Below are 23,776 nucleotides of genomic sequence, written 5' to 3'. Positions count from 1 at the left end.
GATAAGGTCACAAACACATGGATGAAGTGACCACACAAATATCAGATTGATCAAAAAATTTTGGCCAACAACAAGTTTTTAATGGTCAATCACCACTGTTTCTTGTGGTGTGGTCCAACTGAGATTTGGATCTGCTTAGTTTTATCCTTATCCCATAAAAAAAACTGCCAAAATAGATGGATGGCATGGATCTAAGGTAAATAAATTACGGTGGGCCCCACATTCAGGGATCCACTCGAGCCGAACATTTGCTTTTCACTGCAGGCCTAGATCTGACACATATGCGCTTGTTCATTGGACGATGTTAACGGTTAACCCTTGGTTACAGACAACTTTGCATTTCCATTTCCTTGAAGGGGCCTCCTTTCTAACTCAATCCCACCCAACATCCATTTAATTCGGTCCAAACCTACCTAAAAAGTGGTTTGGGCGGGTCAATTGACAATCTGAACAACCCCACCCATTTTCATACCAAGAAGATACATTAATTAGCTATACGTGATCCAGTAGCCTCTTCGCTTTTATTCAACCACAATGGGTCATGCCCATATGATTTGGACAGTTTAGATTGATTTGGAAAGAGTGGATGAAGTGATTCTTAAAAAGTGGGGGACTATTCCTCTTCCTTTATCCATTTGCTGAGGAGGCTATATTAGCTTCTATCTCTATGTGAAGCCACTGCGTATGCTTTCTTGGACTGTTCTTCTGGTGGGACCCAGGGTAGAGGATAGTAATATTGATGTCTCTTACGGCTACAGTTGCCATTTTGATTTATTGTACTCATATGGTTGTAAACATCATACCTTGCTAGACCAGCCCTTAATGATGAATGGCCCACATCCAAGGTGACTCTGTATGATGGACGACCCACTTCAAAAGTGGGGCCCACACGATGGATGGTCCAGATCAAAGGTGGACTCTGCAGTGACATTGACAGTGGGCCCCACATGATGGATAATTAACATTGATGTTGAGCCATACGTGATGGATAACCCGCATCAAGTGGGCCCTGCTTAATGGACGGTCCATATCAAAGGTTGGACCCTTATGATGAAGGTCCACTTCAAAGTTGGGCCTTGCATAATAGATGGTCCACATTAAAGGTGAGCCCTACATGATGGATATATCTATCCAGCATGATTGACAGCCCACGTCCAATTAGGTGGCCCTGCATGATGGATATATAACCCATATCTGCAGGTAGGCCTTACAAGCTAAATGGTCTATATTGAAGTTAAGCCCCACACGATTAATGATTGGCATTGAAGAGAGGGTTAAGGTGGATCAACACATGGAATGGTCCACATCAGAGGCTAGCCTCACAAGATAGATGGTAGATATTAAAGGTGGACCAAGTCTGGGAGTCAAATTGTAGAACTCAATGGCTCGCTTAAATCAACAACATGTGGGAAAATACCATTACGCAAAACTTAATAGCATCCTTAAATCAATAACATGTTGGAAGATAAGCCAATTCACCTCTCCAATTCATTGACAAATATGGTATGCCAATGACATGGTATCAATCAAATGCAAATCGATAGATTCCATGTAATGTCTTATGATCTCGTCCCCTCACCTCTTAGTAAAATAGGAGGCAAGTGCATGTACAGTCTACTAAATAGAGATGTGAGTGCACAAACAGTCTGCTGTATAGACATACGTGAGAGTATGCATTTTGTGTGGTCTAGGCACTATAAGCACGCACGCGCACGTGTATATGCACACGGCAGAGAGAGAGAGAGAGAGAGAGAGAGAGAGAGAGAGAGAGAGAGAGAGAGAGAGAGAGAGAGAGAGAGAGAGAGAGAGAGAGAGAGAGAGAGAGAGAGAGAGAGAGAGAGAGAGAGAGAGGAGTGGTGCATGAACCCCAACCTCTCCTCTCTTCATGGCATTGTAGGGCAGGTGGACCCCACTACAGGTTGCCACCTCTCCCACTTACCAATAGCTAGTAGATCATATCCATGTGTATTTCCATGTTGGGTACATTGTTTGATGATCTTAACCATATGAGGTCCATTGTAAGTCGATCATAACCATGTGAATTTCTATGTTGGCACATGGCATGTATTTTCTTGTTGGGCTCATTATTTGATGATCGTTAGTCCTCATAATAATGTATATTTCTATGTTGGCCCATCAGTAGATGATGCTAACAATGTTGGAGCCATGGTTAGTTGATCTTAACCATGTGTATTTCCACATGGTCCATCATTAAATGATTTTAACAATGTGGGCCTATTGTTGGTGCTAACTGTGTATTTCTTCATAGGTCTCGCTTTTCGATGATCTTAACGATGCGAGCAATTTCTAGTCTATCGTAACCATGTGTATTACCACTTAGGGCCACTCAATGATCTTAACCATGTGAGACCGATGTTAATTGATCTTAACTATGTCTATTGCCATGTGGGGCCCATCACTAGTTGCCCTAACCATGTGCATTTTCATTTTGGGATCTGAAATAACTATGTGAGACAATAAGAGATGGGACATTGATAGCAGATGCTAATAGATAAGTATATCGATTCATAAATTTTTAGAGCTTATTTGGATTGGTGGAAACAAAAAAGTAAACGAGGAAACGAAAACATTATTTCTAGGAAAATTATGAAAAAAAATAATAATCCACTTGACCAGTTTGCTATAGCATATATGATTTCGATGAAAATGAGAAATGGTTAATGGAAAAAAATTGAAAGTTTTCTTACAAACAGGATGTAAATGTCATGAACAAAGTCAGAGTTTTCTCACAAAAAGACCTAAAAAAGAGGAAAAGGAAATGGCCTTTCATTTCTGTGGAAATATACACGAGGATATATATGAAAATCAAATTTCTCTCTCCTCTCGGGTTTCACAAGCCATGTCACATTAGAGGAAATTAATTTCCTTTGTTTCGTTGAATCCCATTTCCCACCAAACAAACAGACCAAAATGAAATGGGCTGCTAAACAATAAGAATAGAAAATCAAACCAATTTCATTAAAATTGGTAAGAAAACAAGCAGTGGAAATAATTTTTCATTTTCATGACAAAATTTCCTTGGATCTGGGGCCATGTTATAATGATCCAAGCCTATGATGGCCAATAGTAAAAGGATCAAGGATGACACCCTAAAACAAATATATATATAATATTAGAAGGTCTTACCAACATTCCACCAAAAACCTGAAATTTCCTTGGATCTGGGGCCATGTTATAATGATCCAAGCCTATGATGGCCAATAGTAAAAGGATCAAGGATGACACCCTAAAACAAATATATATATAATATTAGAAGGTCTTACCAACATTCCACCAAAAACCTGTCAAGGAGACTTCCATATTCAAAGAAAAAGAGTGAAATGATCTAATCTTGAATGCATTTTTGGGTATCATCCATCTATGGCGAAACCCATCGTATGGATGGCTTGGATAAGCTAACATAAATCAAGCGGCTAGTCGGATGTAGTGTAGGTGTGTGTCCATATGGCACTCGTTGGACGGAAGAGAATTTCATACAACAAGAAGCCCTGTGGCGTTGATGCTTACTACATCCACCCAATCCTTCAGATGCCCCGGAAGATAGTAGGAATGGGACACCTATCATTGAAATCTTCTTGGGGCCCCCCTGATGTTTATATGCCATCCAATCCCTTTATAAGATGAGTCCCATCAGGATGAAGGACTAATGCATCTGTCAGCCTATCCAAAACTGTGGGGCTCCAGTAGGAAGTCTCAATGGTGGGTACCTAAATCTCTATTTTTTCTTATGGTGTGATCCAACCTGCCTAATTTTTAAGCTTACGTTATAATATAAGCTACCACAATTGATGGATGGAGTGGATGTCAGGCAGACTTCCTATGGTGTGACCCCGCGAGCTTTTTACTGCATGGGCCCATACAAAAACTACCGTCCCACGGCGATCTTTGCGTGTCCAATTGGTTAGCCATTGGATGGTTAAGATTGTACCATCATTGAGATCTTTCATGACGGGACCCAAAAGAAGGAGACTCCAGATCGTATACGTTTGCCACGTATCCATGTTGAGGACACTTGACCTGAACATTTGGTGATAATTCAGCAACATTTTAGAAAATGGTAGTGGCTGGGGCTGAAAGTCGGGCGGGTTTGGGTTGGGTTGGGTTGGTGCTCAACCCAAGGTTCGTATACCTCAACCCTAACCCAACCAAACCTTGGGTTAGGAATTCTCAACCTGAGCCCAACCCAAGTGGGCTCGGTCGGGTTGGCTAAGTGGATATATGCTATTAGTTTCGTTATTCTGTTAGTATATTATATTTCAATATGTCTTATTTTTTGTATTTATGATTTTATTAATTATATATGTAATTATTTATAGTAAGGAATATTTTTTTAACACACAAGATAAAATATAAGACAACTACTCATTTAAAGTCGTGTTGTGTAGCGCACAATCTATTTGGGATAGAGAAATCCGGCGTATCTTATTAGCTTAGTCATCGAAAATGACATGAACCAATGAGACCTAACGACATTAGAATTTCTTGTGCCTTCAACATAGATTATCTACTCTCAATTATAATTTGTAAGTAACTTATATATTCATCAGGTTCGGGTTGGGTCAGACAACCCAAGACCTCAACCCAAGCCCAACCCAAGTTTTATCGGTGTTTGTATGGCCCAAGCTTAGGCCTGAACCCATTACATCTTCCCTGAGCCCAACGCAATGTTCGGTCGGTCAGGTTCAACCCGCCTGACTTTCAGCCATAGTACAGGGGCTCATCCACTGGGTACCGGGCATGCCTTCCAGCCTTCTTTTGACCCATCGAACGTGGACATTGTACGTACTGATTGGAAGGTCAAAAACCGTCCAATCAGGAACTGACCTTCTCCACAATGAACCATATGACTTGGACGGTCTGGATTTCAATATTTGTTGGCAATCTTTTGGTTTTCTATTCCTGCAATTCCTGTTTTAGGTAATCAGAAACAGCAGTAGGTTTCCAATGCAGAGGTAGGAGAGGCCTCCAAGAAAAAGCATCCCATTCTCTTCAAACAAATGCTGACGTTGCGTAAGTGAGAGAGATTTTCTTCACCTGCATGAGTAGACACGTGGCAATTCCTAAAGCTTTTTTGACTTTGATGTTTGGGTATACAAGTTGACGAGTGAGAGAAGTAGGCAACCAACCCACGGTCATCACCATCTTTTGGAATAATAAGGCCTTCGTTAGGAATTAGGGAGAAGCAAGATAACAGTCCTTGTTTTCATGACAAACTACATAAATGCCCCCTTAGGTGGGACACCCCTAATCTTCATAAAATTACTAAAATATCCTTTTTCTTGATTTTTATCGTGAGCCCTTAAGGTGGAAAGGGCTTCGGTGCTTCCCCGCAACTGTGGGGCCCACTTTGATGTATGTATTTTATATCCACCCCGTCCATACGTTTCGCCAGATCACTTTAGGGCATGAGACTTAAAACACAGCAGATCCAAATCTCCGGTAGACCACATCACAGGAAATAGTGGTGTCGACCATTAAAAACTTCTTGGGGCCGGGTCAAAAAAGTTTTGGATAAAGCCGATATTTGTGTGGTCCCTTCATCCAGGTCTTTGTGATTTTATTAACAGGTTGGATGTCATATAAAAATTCTGGTGGCTCCCAAAAAGTTTTAAATGATGGGCATTCAATCAACACTTTTTATTGTGGTGTGGGCCACCTGAGATTTGAATCTGCTGCATTTTTGAGCTTATGACTAAAATTATCTGGTGAAGCGGAGAGATGGGTTGGATATAAGAAAAATGCGTCATGGTGGGGCCATAACCAGGGACCCACCAAAGCGGGTCTGGCAAAACAACCATATACGGTATCAGGGCTTTTGCACGAAAAAAAAAAAAAACCAAAGCCCGCGTCCAGGCTTATCTTTTTGGTTATTCAGCTGCCTGCACTGGTTATTCATCTATGTTATATATATATATATATCTGCCTATTTACCTACTTGTTTCGGTGCTTGTGCTCCAGCTTACACATTATAGCTTATGTGGGGCCCACACTGTTGTGTGTATGTCAACCAACCTGTATGAACTTGACCTACTATGATAATGAATACCCAAAAATTAAGCTGAAAACAATGAATGACGTCTAAAAACCATCAAATGTAGATAGTAGCCCGGCTGATGGTTAGATATATTTGATTTTTGTAACGTTGGATATGTTGGATGCTATACACACCACAATGTACCCATGCTTGTTGAGAAAACACCCTAGTTCATGCCCACGTGTGAGATCCAGTTCATCCATTATTTATTGTTTAGATGCTTTTGGGGTATATATGGCTGTCCACTGAAAAGGTGGGCTACATATAATGTAACGAATGAATGTTAAAGATAAAAAAGAAAAAAAATAATAATAATAAATAAAAAAGAAGCTAACATTCTTGCCCATTGATGTGCAGAATGGCTTGAGTTTTGGGAAAGGGTGTTACACAGTAAGAAATACATTACGTACGGCTTGGATCTGTCACATGTATGCCATGTAGGCACATAAGTTGGTCATAAAGCTTGCTAGTTTATGGGATGTTAAAATAACAACTAAAAGGTCATTTTCCCAAGCATATAGTCCTTTTTAATTCTAATTCCGATATTCTACTTTGGATGAATATTTTTAGGCTATCCACTTGTTTCAGACATTGTGGCCCATCTAAAAAAGATGCATTCCAGTGTAAATATCACATAGCACAAAATCAAGCTAGGTCATTCATTAGGTTGACCACACAATCAAAATCAATTAACTGTAGAGAATCTAAGAACATGTAACTGATGAATAGATGGCCATGATGTTCGCGACAGGCCATCTTTACAATGGATAATAATAATAATAATAATAATAATAAACATTTTGATTGGATTATGTTTGAAATCACATAGATGATTTTTATCATTTAACTAATGGCCATCAAGTTAAGAAAAATCAAATATTATTGGATTAGTGTTCAAACATGTATATGTAATGTCCTTTGAGGTTGTTTGGGTTGAAGATGAACGGTTATGATCATGCGGTCCACACATCCTATGGTGTAGATCTCTCTGGACTTGCTTTATCCTTATTTTTCTCTTAGTTGTGTGCTTAGGATAGTAACCTTCGCATGCTTCAAAGAATATGGTAAGGATCAAAACTCTTTCAACTTATATATAGAATTTTAGTTTTTGTCATCGTTATATATTCAAAGTAAATTCCCTTACGGCTCATATTACATTAAATTCTAATAACTTAGAACCTAAGTTTCTTAAAAACAAGCGAAAGCCTGTATAAGCATGTATGCGTGTGAGCCTCTCCAATAACATCGATGGTTTAAATAAACGGTGGTTTGTGGCCCACTCAAGTTTTGATATGGTTGATCACAATCAACCAATGTAAATTACACAAAACTCCCTTTTTTTCTCTCTTCTTTTTTTTTTTTAACATGACAAGGGCATTGCCGTAATTTAACCAGGTTACCCCATCTAGCCCTACATTCGCAATTAGAAGTAATACCAAGGGCATTTCCATAATACATTTTCTTATAAAATCCAACATCGAGCCTCTCATTCTCTCGGTGTTTCTTTTACAAAGAAAAGAAGTATGACCGGATTTCGTGGCTTCTCCTTTCTCGTGTTCTTCTTCTTCGTCAGCCCATGGGCAGCATTCTCGACCGTCGAACCGGATAACCTTCTGTCCGTACAAGAGGAGATGGTACGGACAGCTGGGTATGGAGAGGAGAGGCTCTCGTCCGTGCTGGTCACCGGTACGGTCCTTTGCGAGGCTTGCTTGCCTGGAGAAGTCGAGAGTCGTGCATTGCATGTGCCAGGTTTGTATTTCATCGTCTTTTATAAGTGCTGGAGAGAAAGACAATCCTCTCAATCTACACCGCATGTGGCAAACGTGTATGATGATCAGGACCGTTCGTTCGCTGGGGACGTCTGTGAGTTGGGCATGAGCCAAAACTCGCAGCAATCAGACAGTTCTATATTTTTAAAGAGTGGTACACAAAAATTTACTAAAATACTGTCGTTGAGTTTTCTAACACGTATTTTTGAAGGTTAGGATTGCCAGACCATTGTTGTACTTTTGGTCTATGATCCATTTGTGGAACATATGATAAATGAACAGTTCAGATCATCGAACACATACCACGTTTACAATATTGAGGTTATGTGTTCATTTTACTGTGGACACGGTCATGATCGGACCATCCTATCCATTTAAAAACTGGTACAAAATATATTTGATGGCTAGGATTTTCTGATCGTTGTGATTTTGGTCCACGATCCATTCGTGAGGTGTCACAACGAATAAACGGCTGGGATCTTTGTACACATGCGTCCTGTGGAATATAAAACTGGGTAGATTGGATCCTCTCCTACCTCTGTGTACTTGGAATAGTTGTTCTTGCGTGCAGTTTTTATCATGATTTCTTTGATGATGGTGGCATATCTACTCTATGTATAGCATACATGTAGGTCAATCTGGACCACCCATTCATGGACCCCGTTGTGGATGAACCGAATCCTAACAATCACGTTAGTTAGATGATCTTAATCCTCAGATATAATCCGTTGAAATTGGATTAATGACTAATTTTGTTTTTAAATGTCTATTTGATGGCCCACCAAATTGAATGGTCTGAGTTGATTCCATTAATCAATCTGAACACTCCGTTACGTCAGGAGAACATTTCCTGACTTGGCACGTAGAAATTACAAGGTCAGATGATCTAATCCATTCCTAAGTTGGCCCACTTTCTTATAGCCGTCCAGTCTCCAAGCCATGGATGAGATGGTTGGAATTGTCTGCCTTAGGTTAGTTTTTGGAACCATAAGCTGTCCATCACAGGCCCCAATAAATCGATGGTTAAAATTTTTGGTTGTAGCTATTTTTATACAAGCCATCTTGACCGTCCATTTTTACATGCTATTGATATAATCGTTAAATCATTTGATAAGTATGATCTGTATATGGAAAATAGGAGCTTATTTTTGTTTACATGATTTATGCATTGTAAGCAGAAACATCTTTCTAAACGTTTACGTTCAGTAAGAGACTCTCAATGAACTGTAACTTGAAGTGCTTCTAGTTGCGTAGGCACACTTTTTTGGAGAGATTGGAAAGCATACTCCATTGAAGGAGTCAAACTCAAGTTTTGCTAACCATTCCTATCTTATCTCCAATATACTTGAATGGTCCAATCGATTGATCCATCCGTGATCTTCCCTCATGGCCATCCATTTTCCGAGCAATGGATAGGATGGTCAGGATTATCTGATAAATAAAAGTTGATTATTTAGAACCATACGTGACCCATGAGCAATGTTTTGGTGCTCCTAGTTGCATTGGGGTACTTAGACAATCCAATTTATTGATCTAGACTGTTCATTAGGTGCAACCCACGTATGGGTTACCATGCAAACATCACGCTAATATGAAAAATATAACCATTTTATCGATAGCCTTTAATACGGATGGTTAAGGTCATTCACATAAATATTTCTCCACTAATTAATTTGATCAGTTCATTTGTTAAGACCTATTATGGAATACGTATGATTCTGAAGAACTCCTTTAGTTAGGCAAGTTTAACCATCTAATCCACGGCTTGAAAATGAATGGCTATAAAAATAAAAACAAATCGAGGATAGATTACATCATTTGATCAGTGCGACACATCAAACCCCATCGAATGTGTTTCTAGGCTTAATGGACAGTTTAGATCAGTTGAAAATATTCAAGTGAAATGATGCAATTATGGGCACTATAATTTATAATGCTATGAAAGCAATAGAAATTTCTAGTCTTCATGATGCGTCCTAAAAAATCAATGTCTGAATTTTCTATTATGGTCTTATTTGGATTGCTAATCACATTAGTAATATATTGTAAAAGTGTAATAATTATAAATTATAATATTTATTTTCAAGAAAAAAATTAATTTAATTAATAATTCTTGTGTTTAGATTAACATGATAAAATCATAATGATGATACTTTTATATTATTGAAATATGAAATTAACAAGAAAAATATATTAATATGAATGTTTGTACTACAAATTTTCACTAGGATGCAATGTAAAATTGTAATTATTAAAAAAAATAATCCAATCTCTTTTTACATCTACATTTGACTGCTGAATTACTTATTTAAACAAATATTATAAAATCAATAATGATGACATTTTATATTACATTAGTGATATAATTTGCAATCCAAACAAGCCATACTTCTTTTTTTCTTTTTTCTTTTTTAACATAAACGGTCCAACCATCCATTCCATGAGCTACTCACCTGATTGATGGAATGATGAGATCACTATGATTTTTGGGCGGTAGCCTATAAAATGTATGTTGAATCTAATGAACCGTTCAAATCCTTTATCACACCATTCAAGTATCCTAATTCAACTAGTAGCACTTACAACTTATAGTGCTTCTAGAGAATTGGACTGCAAATGAAACTATATCATCACCCGCGGTGCAAGTTAGAGTGACCCACATCTAACATTACGCTTGCAATGTTTGAAGGTGCATTGGTAGGTGTCGCATGCAAAACTGGCGGGAAAAGAAGGAAGTTGAATTGGTCACAAGGAGCCACAGATAAGTACGGAGATTTCATCGTTGATCTTCCTTCCCGCCTCCATGCAATCCCAAGATTGGACAGTGCATGCAGGGTTACAATCGTTCGGTTGCCAAAACGCTCCCCTTGCCGAAAGGTTCATATCAGAAAGACTAGAGCGATCCAGTTATCGTCGGTAGGAAATGGGATCCGTACATACACTACCGGAGTTATAAAGCTCCGGCAGCAATCTAAGCCCGGGCATGTGTGTATCAAGAAAGGAAGAGAAAATGCAGAAGAGAGGACATGGTGATATCGTGGCCATACAAGTGGATGACATCCAGGCCATGTAGAAGGTGGGGCTCAACGTGAAGATAATGTCTCAAAATCAATGGTGGTCGACTAATCAAGTGGGCCACACATGTAGGTTTTCGTTGTGAAACATCCATTTCAGTCGTACTAAGTGTGGCCGGCTCGATCAGCCCTACCTAATGATTGGAGTGGATGTCGCACATACGTGTGCCATGCATGCACGTGTCACAATCCACCTCTTAGATCACTATGCTTACTTGTGTGGGGCTCTTTTCAGTTGTAACAGAACTTTCAAAGCTTGTAGTGATATACTGTGATATAATATATATGTAAAAGTAGGCAAGACATGCCTATGCAAATACATACGTTCTATTTATGAGTCTTTTTGCGAGCGGTTCATCAAGATGGCTCTACAGGGTAGAAGGCCCAGCCAAAACAATCAGTCTGGCCTACTCTTTAGGTGGGCATGGATAGGAAAACAATCAACATTTTAGTTTGAGTGCCGATCATCTATGTTGAAGGCATAGATAAATTCGGGGTCATCGCTTCTCATTGGTCCATGTCATTGCTGATGACACCAATTCACAAAACACAGATTTTCTATCTTTCAAAGAGATTAGGTATTACACAAGGCAACTCTTAACGTGTGGAACTTTTCTGGCCCCACCATGATTTATGTGTTAGGTATACACTTTCCATCAGTGTTTCTATATCATCCTAGAGCACGAGCCCAAAAATGAAGCACATCCAAAGTTTAAGTAGACCACACCACATAAAGTAATAGGGATCGAAAGACTACTGTTGAAACCTTCTTAGGGTCCACTGTGAGTTTTATTTGCCATCTAACATCTTCATAAGGTCACAAAGACCTACATGAAGGGAAAAAACAAATATTAGCTTGATTAGAGCCTTTTGTGGCCTTTAAATGGTAGGAGTCCAATTTCCATTGTTTACTGTAATGTGGCTCACTTGGACGTTAAATTTGCTTCTTTTTTTTCCTTACAACTGAAAATGATGTGAAAAATTGGATGGACGATGTGAATCTAACAAATACATCATGATAGGACCTACGGAAGTTCCACATGTCAACACTTCCGGTTTTCTTTTCTACCTGCACCACCCAGCAAGCAACGAAATTTCTTCTCCTGTGAAATTTAGGTGAGCCTCAAGATGATATATTTCTTAGATCCACACTGTCCATATTTTTTTTTTGTAGATCATTCTAAGATATAAGACCAAAAACATGGTCGATTCAAAGCTAAGTAGGCTACGCTATGGGAAACAATAGAAATCGATGCCTATTGTTGAAAACTCTCTGGGGCCATAGAAGGTTCTGATTAATATGATATTTTTTTTTTTTCCTTTCATTCAGGTCTATTTGACATTATAAAAAGCTTAGATGACAGATAAACCTCAAGGTTGGCATTAGGAAGGTTTCAACGGTAGTTTTGTCACTCCACGGCTTCACGTGGTGTAGTCCACTTGAGCTTTGAATGTGCCTCATTTTTTATCTCATACTCTATAGTAATCTAGACCCCGTGGATATAACACATAAGTGTTGTTTGAGACTCGCAAAAGTTTCAACACCATGTCAAGGGTTCGAGAACCCACGGGTGGGGAAATCCCACCATGACGTGTGTGCCCGCCAGTGAAAAGAAACACAGGTGATCCCGCACTCATTAGTAAGGCAGTGGGTGTTACTTTTTCTGTGTCAGGCCCACCTTGCCCATCCATTTTTTTCAGTTCATTTAGGGACGTTATCCCAAAACTCAATAAGATCCAAATACCTACTGGACCATACCACTGTAAAAGTGGTGAATGGCCTGTAAAAGTGGTGAATGCCATTGCTGGAGGGGCGAGCCATTGCTGGAAAGACCAGAGACCGGCAATGCCATCACCGGATCAATGAGCCCTCGCCGCCCACTTGGTCCGGGCCGATGCAGGTCGGTCGGGCCGGCTTGTGTACAAGGCTGTGGGCCCCACAAAATTGTGTGGGACCCCTTTTAATCACTCCATTTGCTTCATTTCCCTCTCCCACACCACTCCAAGCTTTCCAAACCTCCCAAATATTCATCTCTCTCTCAAATCCCCCTCTATTCTATCATCTTTTTTCATTTTCTTCACCACCTACACTCTTTCTCTCATCCTCCTCAAAACCCTATCTTCTATCATTTCCATTTTACCTATTTATTACTCATTTGAGCACAAAGTCCATAACTTTGTGTCTCATATTTCCAAGACTTCCAAATCCCCCATATTCCTAGGTTTTTCTAGCTTTTATGGCTCTTTTTAAGCTCGTGGCGGCTATTTTCTCCATTTCTACACATCTTTCTCTCATGGGGAAGAAGAGGGCTCCTACGGATGAAGCCGGGCATAGCTGCCCTGCTTGTTCAAGGAGGCAGAAAGGCGTCGAGGCTAGTACAAGCATTGATCGGGAGATAAGGACAAAGTGAGACCTCGATCCCCAGGCTCCTCTCGATAGAGCTCTACTAACGAACCTGTCACATGGAAGATTTCAAGGCCGTAGGGTTCTCTTCGAAGCACATATAGATGAGAGACTGTTTGGGCTTTATCCGTTGATGGACTGCCTGTCTGATGCTGGATGGGGGCCCATATTTGAAGGCAAGTCTCGGGCAACTGCGAACACTGTCCGAGCCTTCTACGCCCATATACAAGACCCATTGGTAGAGCCTCTATAATTTAAGATCCCCGTGGTAAGGTGGGAAGCGGTTGTAGACGTCCGTCTGATATCGCGGCTCATGGGAATACCGTGTGGTGAGGTACACGCCAGCGAGGATTATTTCAGGAGTGAGCATGAAAGAGACCGCTGCACGTGATTCCTTTGTGGCCGACTGGCCCACTGGAATCCAAATAGTACCCTCTTAGCGTCCAAGATGGCCGACAACTTTCGCCTGCTCCACCACATCTTCACGTACAACGTATATCCCAGGTAGAGAAATCGCAGCAAGTGTACACGCTTGATGGTAGACTTCTTGTAACGTGCTGGGCAGGGAGACAAGTTCTGCCTGCCTACCTTCGTCCTACGAGAGATAGTCCTGGCTGCCTCTTCTACCAGAACATCCAATTCACTTCCATTTGGTCGACTCATATGCAAGCTTGCTCATGAGTTCGGCTATGGACTTTGCCCTAATGTGGTGGTACCGATTCGCTTCATAAATGACACCACACTCACCAACATGAAGATCGGGCCGCTACAACGATGTTGGGTCCGAGGACGAGGAAAGTAGCGACGAGGCTGAGGAGAGTGAAGAAGAAGAGGAAGCGGAAGAAAATGAGATAGAGGAAGAAGGAGAGCAGGAAGAGGAAGATGAGGGCTCTCCTCCTGCTACACAGGTGCGTGACAGTGATCGGGCTGCTGTAGAAGCCCGTTTGACTCAACTTGAGGAGGGTTAGACTGCCCTACGTCAGGAGATCATAACGACCCAAGCTAAGCTTGACGAGAACAAAGCCTTCATGAAGTGAAAATTTGGTAAAGTATCTCACACCCTGAGGGTTATCTTGTGTTGTCTGTAGGATAAGGGAGCACCTCCACCATCGCCAGACTCGGACGACTAGTCATACATGCAGTTGTCTTTTAGTTTGCTTTGTTGCTTGTTTCTTGGTTTCTATGTTTTAGCCTTGATGGGCTTAGTAGTAGAGTAGGTTGATGATGTGTTTGTATTTAAGGCTTTGCTTAGATTAGCTCGCATGCATCTTCTGTCATGATCCATGTAATATTGCATCTCATGTATTGTGACAATTTTAGTAAATGAAATGCATGAAGCTTCCTTGGATTTGAAATGCGAATGATGTATGGATGCGTGTATGATTCTATATTAAATCTCATGGGTTGCACCCTATGTTGTATATAGGAAATGCCACCTAAGGCCACACAGAGTATGACACGTCTCACACTTGGCTACTCGATTGACGGGGCTCCTCCCCTAAGCGATAGCCACATGGACCCCAGTTCGGGCCCGACTCACGAGACTATGCCAGATTCGCAGCTGGCCACTGGCCCCACTAATGGGCCGACACCTGTTGCACCGTCGGTTCCTGAGCAGAACCGCGCGTCTACCTCGAGGCTACACGTGCCTCAGTTGGCTCCTCCTACTATAGGCTAGAGCAGATGATGCTCTCAATGCAGCAACAACAACAACAGTTTTTGGCCACCATCGCAGAAGCCCTCGCCCAGAGCATGGGTGTAGTTTCACACCTGTACCACCCGTGCACCCTGCCGAAAATGTCGGTGCTAGTGGCTTGTTTGAGCGATGCCAGTGCTTTCTACCTCTTACATTTGTGGGTACTCACAGACTCGAGGAGGCCGAATATTGCCTTGATCGCATTTCTAAGATGCTGAAGTCGCTGCACTGCACTAAGGTAGAGCAGGTGGAGTTGGTCACCTACATGTTTGAGAAGGAGGCAGCTTATGGTGGGATAACATCCTGCAGACGGTTCCCATAGGGTATGTGTGGACATGGGAAGCCTTTGAGACACGCTTCCATGAGAAGTATTTTTCTCTCACTTACAGTAATGAGAAGGAGAATAAATTTCTTTGCCTTTGTCAGGGAGGGATGTCAGTAGCGGAGTATGAGAACATGTTTACGGAGTTGGCCAGATATGCTCCCCTGATATTAGCCGACCAGCCGATGTGGATGCGGGAGTTTTCTGAGGGTCTGCGACCCGAGATACGCTCGAAGATGTGTTGCGCTAGCATATCCACCTATGTTGAGCTAGTGGGCATGTCTTTGCATGAGGAGCATGATGGGGTCAGATTATCCCGCACTCACATTCCTATGGTTCCTAGGCCACGACCAGAGTTACCGAGCAGGCCGTTCCTCTGTAAGAGGCCTCGTACAGACTCACCTCCCAGGCCTATGGCTCCACCAGCCCCGACGAGGCGAGCGAACTTATGGCACACTTACTGCAATAGGTCAGGCCACACGGATACCTATTGCTTCACCAAGATGAGGGATATTAGCTTCTCGCCGCCTCAGAGGATCAATCGCTAGCTTCCTCAGGCCATTACAAGCCCACCTCTACGGTCAGCACCAGCCCATCCATCTTTTCGGCCACCTGCACCTCGCTTTAGGCCGCCTCAACGACCTATGGTACCGCAACTGAACCGTTCTCAGCAGGCGCGAGTACATGTGCTTGCAGCTGAAGCGCCTGAGTCAACATCTACAGTCCCTTTGACTTTCGAGCTCACTACCCCCGGCTTCATCTTAGCCCTAGGCAAGAAATTAGCAATCTATAAAATCAATTATAATGAAGGAAAAATAAAATTTAAACAATAAGAACATCCTTCCCTTCTTTCTTCCCCTCTCTCTCTCTCTCTCTCTCTTCTCTTTCTTCTCTCCCCAGCTTTGGATCTCGTTCTCCCTTCTGCTGCTCTCAGCCGAGCTCTCAGGATCTCGTTCTCCCTTCTGCTGCTCTCAGCCGAGCTCTCAAGATCTGGCTCTCCCCCCGAATCCCCCTCTCTCCAAGCTTTTCAGCTCTTTTTATAGCTGCTGGAGTCGGTGGAACTTTCGCACAATAAAAATCGGATTCGTGTATAACTCTTGCGCAGTAAAAATCGGAGCCTCCCACGTCCCATGTTCCTTGCATTATGTACGTAAAATCAACGTCTCCTGGGACGTTTTTGATTGAGCTACATGATGGACGGATCAGATCTTCCATCTGATCAAGGATGGTGGGCCATAACCACCTGGAAATCCATTTTTCACGAACGTGCGTAAGCTTACGCACGTGACTGTGCTGACGTGATCGGTGGGCCCCACAAGAGTGTTTTCAAGGAAATCCACCCAGTCCATTGGATTCAGGACGAAATTTTAGTTAGGAATGATTGGTTTTAAATGTCCATTGACATAGCCCAGAGAAGCAATCACACTAAGATCTTTTTGAACGTCGTAGGGCAATCCGCTTGTAACCTCTGTAGCGCACACGTATGTGTGCATGGGCACAAAATATCAGTTGGGTTCGATCCTTTCGAGGCCCTCAACAAGATGGACGGCTTGGATCATTCTTACGGGCCATGATGGTGGCCCACTGGCTTCCGCAAAACGGACAGCGTCCATTCGTTACGCAACAACGAAAATGGAAATTTCTATTTAGAGAGGATGACGCGGTCAAGAGTCAGTTCGACTGACTCTTTGTTTCCGTGCACTGCTGGAGAAATAATGCACAATGCACACTCTATTCTGGTGGGGTCCACTGCGATGTTCTTGAGAAATCTAATCCATCCATTTAATTGGTCTTCCCATTTAAGATGTTGAATCCGAAGTTGAGGCATATCTATATAGCAGGTGGGCCCCACTTAGGGAATTAAGGGGTTGATCTGTTCGTTGGGCCACTTTCCAAGATATCCAATGGTTAAAATTTAATATTTATGGTTTATTTATGGCCCCTAGCAAATGTGTGAAGTTTCAAGCCAATCGGATGGCAGGAACCCTGTGATCTTGCATTCTGGACCATTTTCAGACCTCTTTAATGTGAACGGCTTGATTTCCTCGGATCCCTTGCGTGTGAATCAGTCAATCTTCGTCCTCTAGAGTCTGTCCCTTGCTTTGGTGACTTCGGAGCATTAATTTCATGCTTGTAGTACTCTTTTTCAGTCCACGCTCCTAATTACTCCCTGCAAGAAAAACATAATTAAAATATGACATTAAACATTATCATGTACGTAAAATCAGGTAATAACTGGGGTCTGATATGCAATATTCGACCCTCATCAAACCTTAATATATAAAGTAATGGGATTAGTTTTAGTGCTTTTTATTTTAAGATCTCTGCTTCTGCATCGTCTCTAATTTTGTTTTTCAATTATTTGTTATATGCATTCCACAGTACTACTGCATAGATTAGTTTTGGGGAATTGCCATAGTTTTGCTATTTACTAGCTTAATTTAGTATTATGAGATTTTAGCTTTTCGATACATGTCTTTTTGTAGCTTATTTGCTGATATGGAGTAGTTTTGGGGAATTGCCATAGTTAATTTCCTTTAACATTGACTACCAACAAAATTGGAGTGGCACCATCTCTGATTTCAATTTGGAATAGGCAAATGAGATTTTTCTTTTTTCTTTCTTTCTTTCTAATTTTTTTGAGAGATTAGGTAAATGTGATTTTTCATCAATTCAAGGAAATAACTGTAGAAAATATTGATAGAATGAAATAAGATGATTACATGTTTGTTCTGCATCTGTCTTTATCAAGTGTAGCTAGCTTGTTGTTGATGACGTTCAAGACTATTATTATACAATGCTCTGATCATGCATATATGTCACTGACTTCATATCAGTAATTTCACTTGCAGCTTATAAACTTGGGAAAGCATTGAATAATTTGTGAAGTCTCATGGATAGATCACATGAAGACCGGATATTATTCGCTTTTGTCACTGACTTCATGTCAGTCTCCACAGCCGACGTATGAAAGCCTGGGAGCCTTGCACATGAAATAATCCACAAGGTAAGAAGCTTATTTTTATTATTATTTTATTTTTGGACACGATGGAGTCTTGAATTGGTGGTAGCAATATATTATGACCTTGTATACGTGCTTTAAATTGATAAATATCAATTATAATATCTAAGTGCAATTCTTTATGTAAGCTACCTTTTTCTTGTACAAGCATCGACTGATCAAAGTGCGGTAGATGCAAGCACTCCCTTTCAAATTGGGTCAAATGTCTTTCCAATCATTCAGCTGCTGGGAATCATTGCTGTAATGTCTCAGGTTGCCTGGCGGGTTCTCATCGTTTTCATCCCTATTATTACAACCAGCATTTTTTGTTGGGATTAAATCTACCTATTACCATTTATAAGCTTCTTACAAGTGGGCCCAGTTGGGGTCAAAGAAAACTCCTAACTATTTACTTGACAGAACTCATTGCTCTGTTGTGTCCCACCATTGATGAACCATGATAAAGAAAAATCTCTTCTATATCAAGTTGTAAGTTTTTTTTTTTTTGCAACTTTCCATTCCTTAATATATTGAAAGCAATGACATTTAGGCGAGATGCAAGAGCCTTCATATCTGAGACTACAAACACTAACTGTCACGCCCCCAATCTCAGGAACCGGGCTCACAAAATTCCTGGCTACCGAATCCGGTGCCGACAGCCTCCGTAGTACCCCATTCTCGGCTCCCAGCTCCCATGCGCCAGGTTCTGATCCTGGGATCCTAAAAGGAGGATTTTCAGTGTGAATTTTTTATTATTATAAAGGAGCATAACCACAAGTGTACCCGAGTCACAAAACAACATCACCACATCCACCAATATAATATTTGAGTACAGTGCTGAAAGGAAAATACATCATATAACAAAATTTCAAAAGATCGGGCACATGCTCCTACCTTAATGTTGTTGCGGTCTAGCATAACCTGTATATGACGAATGTGCATAAGCTTACTACGAAGCTTAGAGAGTGCGTGCATGTGTACACAATGCATGTGCCAAGCATAGAAATGTCAGAGTAATCGGAAATGATGAAAGGCTAAACTAATAAGTCCATAAATGATGTTAGTCATACCAAGGCTATGCGATGTAAGGCCTATATGATCGAATGTCATATGCTAGAGATGCAACGCAAGCATGTCAATCCTCAACTAGTCCACATATCAAAACGGTTCATCATGGAAACATCATCGAGGTCTAATACACTCCAACACTGGCTATCACCCCATCTCGTGCATGACCAAGTGAGTGGAAGAGACCTCACTATCCGCCTTGTCAGTGGTATGCCAATGCCCACCCGACTCGTCGATAGCGGACCCATTTACGAGCTGGTCAAACTCAACCTTGCTTACAGCCCCCTACCCTCGGGCGGATAAGATCACACCCCTTTTCAACCGACCACGACACAGTGGGAGACGTAACCTACTGGTATTCGGCACTCAGGCGCTCATGTTATCCACTCAGTCTCGACGTTGAAACATCATATTGGTACCACAAGGGTTTATGAACTTTTACCTAAGGACATCCATAGCGCCTTAATGTTAGAACAGATATTTTCGGTATCCAATTTGGCCATCCACGATATGTCAGTGAAGGCCATAAGCCCTGATGTCGCTAGGGCTTAAAGTGATCGTGACATATAAGATACAAAATGCATAAGTCATACTGTAACGCCCCAAACCCGGAAATCAGGCTCAAAAAATTTTCGATTACTGAATCCTGTGTCGACAGCCTCCGTAGTACCCCATTCTCGACTTCTAGCACCCATACGCCAGATTCCGATCCTGGGATCCTACAAGGAGGATTTTCCAACGTACATTTATCTCATAAGAAGCACAACCACAACTTTACCAAAATCACAAAGGCAACATCATCATCACATATCCACTAATATGAACATTTGAATACAGTGTTGAAAGGAAAATACATATATCGAAAATCAAAGCTCTAAAAGTCCGCTGCATGCTCCAAGCTCAGCGCTGCTGCGACCTAACGCCACCTGCACGCATCTATCGTGCATAAGCTTATTGAAAGCTTAGTGGGTGGTGAAAGTGTATGCATAAGGTAAGTGCCAAGTAAGCAATACCAGAGTAATCAGAGTAAGCAAAAATACTGATAAGCCCATCGATCATACAATATCAGAAATACTGACAAGTTCATAAATCATACGATATCAGAGTAATGTGAAAACATGCTGATAGGCCCATAAATACCATCAGCCTTATCCAGGCTATACGATGTAAAAATATAATAAACCAACATCATATACTGAGGAAGCAATGTAAATCAGCTATGCAATGCGGAGACATAGTAAGCCAAATATCAGATACCGAGTCCACGAATACCGTCAACCTTAATCAGGTTATGCAATACAGAAGCACAGTAAAACCAAATGCTATGTATTGAGGATGCAATACAATATGCAATGCGAATAAAATGATCAAGTTGGAGTGTGAAGTCGGGATGATAGTACGTAGTATCACAGGTTACGGGGTACAAGGGACTTCTATCCAAACCAATCTCATACCTAAATTTGGATAGTCAGACACACTATGCCAAAACAGCGAAAAAAGGACGGTCCAAAACCGTCTCAAATGACCAAAAAGGACTGTCATGAACCGTCGCATGGGCCGTCATATTTTGATGTGTCGTATTACTTAAAGGACGGTTGAAAACCATCATTCTTATTGACAAAAAAAGGACGGTCATGGACCGTCCTTAAAAAGGACGGCTATGGACCGTCTCTTATGAGCCTTTAAAGGACGGTGATAGAACATTCTTTAAAAGAACGGTTATGGACCATCCTTAAAAAGGACTGCTATGGACCGTCTCTTATGAGCCTTCAAAGGACGGTCATGGACCATCCTTAAAACGGACTGCTATGGACCGTCTCTTATGAGCCTTCAAAGGATATTTTCAAATTTGAGACGGTAAATATACACCTGTTACAATATATTTCATCGTATTCTTCCTAATATACACCTGTTATATAATATATTTCATCATATTCACATTCATTCCATTTAAACCCAAACTACGTAATCCATTCAAACATAAACTACATTCATCCAAACATAAAGTACATCCATCCAAACACAAACAATCTTACATCCATCCAAACACAAACAATCTTATCCACATTACATCCATCCACGCATAAATACATATAAGTTTAACATCATAAATTTTAAAAAAAAAAAAAGAAAGAAAAAAAATCAGCAACAATTTTCTTTTTGTGTCTTTCATCTAATAAAAAAATATTCAACCAACAAAACATTATAATTCAGAATCATGAAGAATTGCAGAAACTTCTTCCAAAAAAGTGGGCACTTTTTTAAAATAAAGTTTAGGTTATAGGTTTAGGTTTAGGTTTAGGTTTAAGTTTAGGTTATAGGGAGTTAAGATTAGGATTAGATTTTAGGTTTAGGTTATAGGGGTTTAGGTTTAAGTTTAGGTTAAGGTTATAGGGGTTTAGGTTTAGGTTTAGGCTAAGGTTTAGGTTATAATCGATATGTTTAGGGAATTGAGAATAGGTAAGGTTTAGGTTTAGGAAATCAGGTTCGGGCTTGGGATCGAGTTTAGGTTTGGGTTTTCAAGTTTAGGTTTAGGTTTAGGTTTAGGTTAAGGAGTTAAGATTAGGATTAGGTGTATATTTAGATTTAGGGATTTGAGAATACATTTAAGTTTTAGGTTTTGGTTTAAGTTATAGGTTATAGGTTTAGGTTTAGGTTTAAGTTAAGGTTTAGGTTATAAGCTATAGGTTTAGGAAATTGAGAATAGGTTAATGTTTAGGTTAAGGAAATTGGGTTCGGGTTCGGGATCGGGTTTAGGTTTGGGTTTTTAAGTTTAGGTTAGAGAGTTGAGATTAGGATTGGGTGTAGGTTTAAGTTTAGGGATTTGAGAATACATTTAGGTTTTAGGTTTAGGTTTAGGTTATAGGTTATAGGTTTAGGTTTAGGTTAAGGTTTAGGTTTAGGTTATAAGCTATAGGTTAACGGAATTGAGAATAGGTTAAGGTTTAGGCTTAGGCAATCGGGTTCCGGTTCGGGATCGGGGTTAGGTTTGGGTTTTCAAGTTTAGGTTTAGGTTTAGGTTAGGGAGTTGAGATTAGGATTAGGTCTAGGTTTAGGTTTAGGTGAGGGAGTTGAGATTAGGATTAGGTCTAGGTTTAGGTTTAAGGATTTGAGAATACATTTAGGTTTTAGGTTTAGGATTAGGTTATAGGTTATAGGTTTAGGTTTAGGTTTAGGTTAAGGTTTAGGATTAGGTTATAAGCTATAGGTTTAGGGAATTGAGAATAGGATAAGGTTTAGGTTCAGGAAATCAGGTTCGAGTTCGGGATCGGGTTTAGGTTTGAGTTTTCAAGTTTAGGTTTAGGTTTAAGTTAGGGAGTTGAGATTAGGATTAGGTGTAGGTTTAGGTTTAGGGATTTGAGAATACATTTAGGTTATAGGTTTAGGTTTAGGTTTAGGTTTAGGTTTTGGTTTAGGTTATAAGCTATAGGTTTAAGGAATTGAGAATAGGTTAAGGTTTAGGTTTAGGAAATCAGGTTCTGGTTTGGGATCAAGTTTAGGTTTGGGTTTTCAAGTTTAGGTTTAGGTTTAGGTTTAGGTTAAGGAGTTGAGTTTAGGATTAGGTGTAGGTTTAGGTTTAGAGATTTGAGAATACATTTAGGTTTTAGGTTTAGGTTTAGGTTATAGGTTATAGGTTTAGGTGTAGGTTTAGGTTAAGGTTAAGGTTTAGGTTTAGGTTATAAGCTATAGGTTTAGGGAATTGAGAATAGGTTAAGGTTTAGGTTTAGGAAATCGGGTTCGGGTTCGGGATCGGGTTTAGGTTTGGGTTTTCAAGTTTAGGTTTAGGTTTAGGTTAGGGAGTTGAGATTAGGATTAGGTGTAGGTTTAGGTTTAGGGATTTGAGAATACATTTAGGTTTTAGGTTTAGGTTTAGGTTATAGGTTATAGGTTTAGGTTTAGGTTTAGGTTTAGGTTATAAGCTATAGGTTTAGGGAATTGAGAATAGGTTAAGGTTTAGGTTTAGGAAATCGGGTTTGGGTTCGGGATTGGGTTTAGGTTTGGATTTTCAAGTTTAGGTTTAGGTTTAGGTTAGGGAGTTGAGATTAGGATTAGGTGTAGGTTTAGGTTTTGGGATTTGAGAATACATTTAGGTTTTAGGTTTAGGTTTAGGTTATAGGTTATAGGTTTAGGTTTAGGTTTAGGTTATAAGCTATAGGTTTAGGGAATTGAGAATAGGTTAAGGTTTTGGTTTAGGAAATCGGGTTCGGGATCGGGTTTAGGTTTGGGTTTTCAAGTTTAGGTTTAAGTTTAGGTTAGGGAGTTGAGATTAGGATTAGGTGTAGGTTTAGGTTTTAGGATTTGAGAATACATTTAGGTTTTAGGTTTAGGTTTAGGTTATAGGTTATAGGTTTAGGTTTAGGTTTAGGTTATAAGCTATAGGTTTAGT

At 40.5% G+C, this 23,776-nt stretch overlaps 1 protein-coding gene across 1 annotated transcript; it reads left to right on the top strand.

The window, feature by feature from the left end:
- The first annotated feature begins 7,564 nt into the window (after positions 1-7,564).
- On the top strand, positions 7,565-11,103 carry LOC131220426 (uncharacterized). Its single transcript, XM_058215341.1, has 2 exons — positions 7,565-7,804; positions 10,514-11,103. Exons 1-2 carry the CDS (start codon positions 7,579-7,581, stop codon positions 10,855-10,857), a joined length of 570 nt encoding a protein of 189 aa, XP_058071324.1. The 5' UTR covers positions 7,565-7,578; the 3' UTR covers positions 10,858-11,103.
- The last annotated feature ends 12,673 nt before the right edge of the window (positions 11,104-23,776 follow it).

The sequence above is a fragment of the Magnolia sinica genome, chromosome 12, assembly GCF_029962835.1.
Source record: "Magnolia sinica isolate HGM2019 chromosome 12, MsV1, whole genome shotgun sequence".
NCBI lineage: Eukaryota > Viridiplantae > Streptophyta > Magnoliopsida > Magnoliales > Magnoliaceae > Magnolia > Magnolia sinica.
The sequence above is the reverse complement of the archived record's forward strand: the minus strand, read 5'-3'. Positions and strand labels throughout refer to the sequence as shown.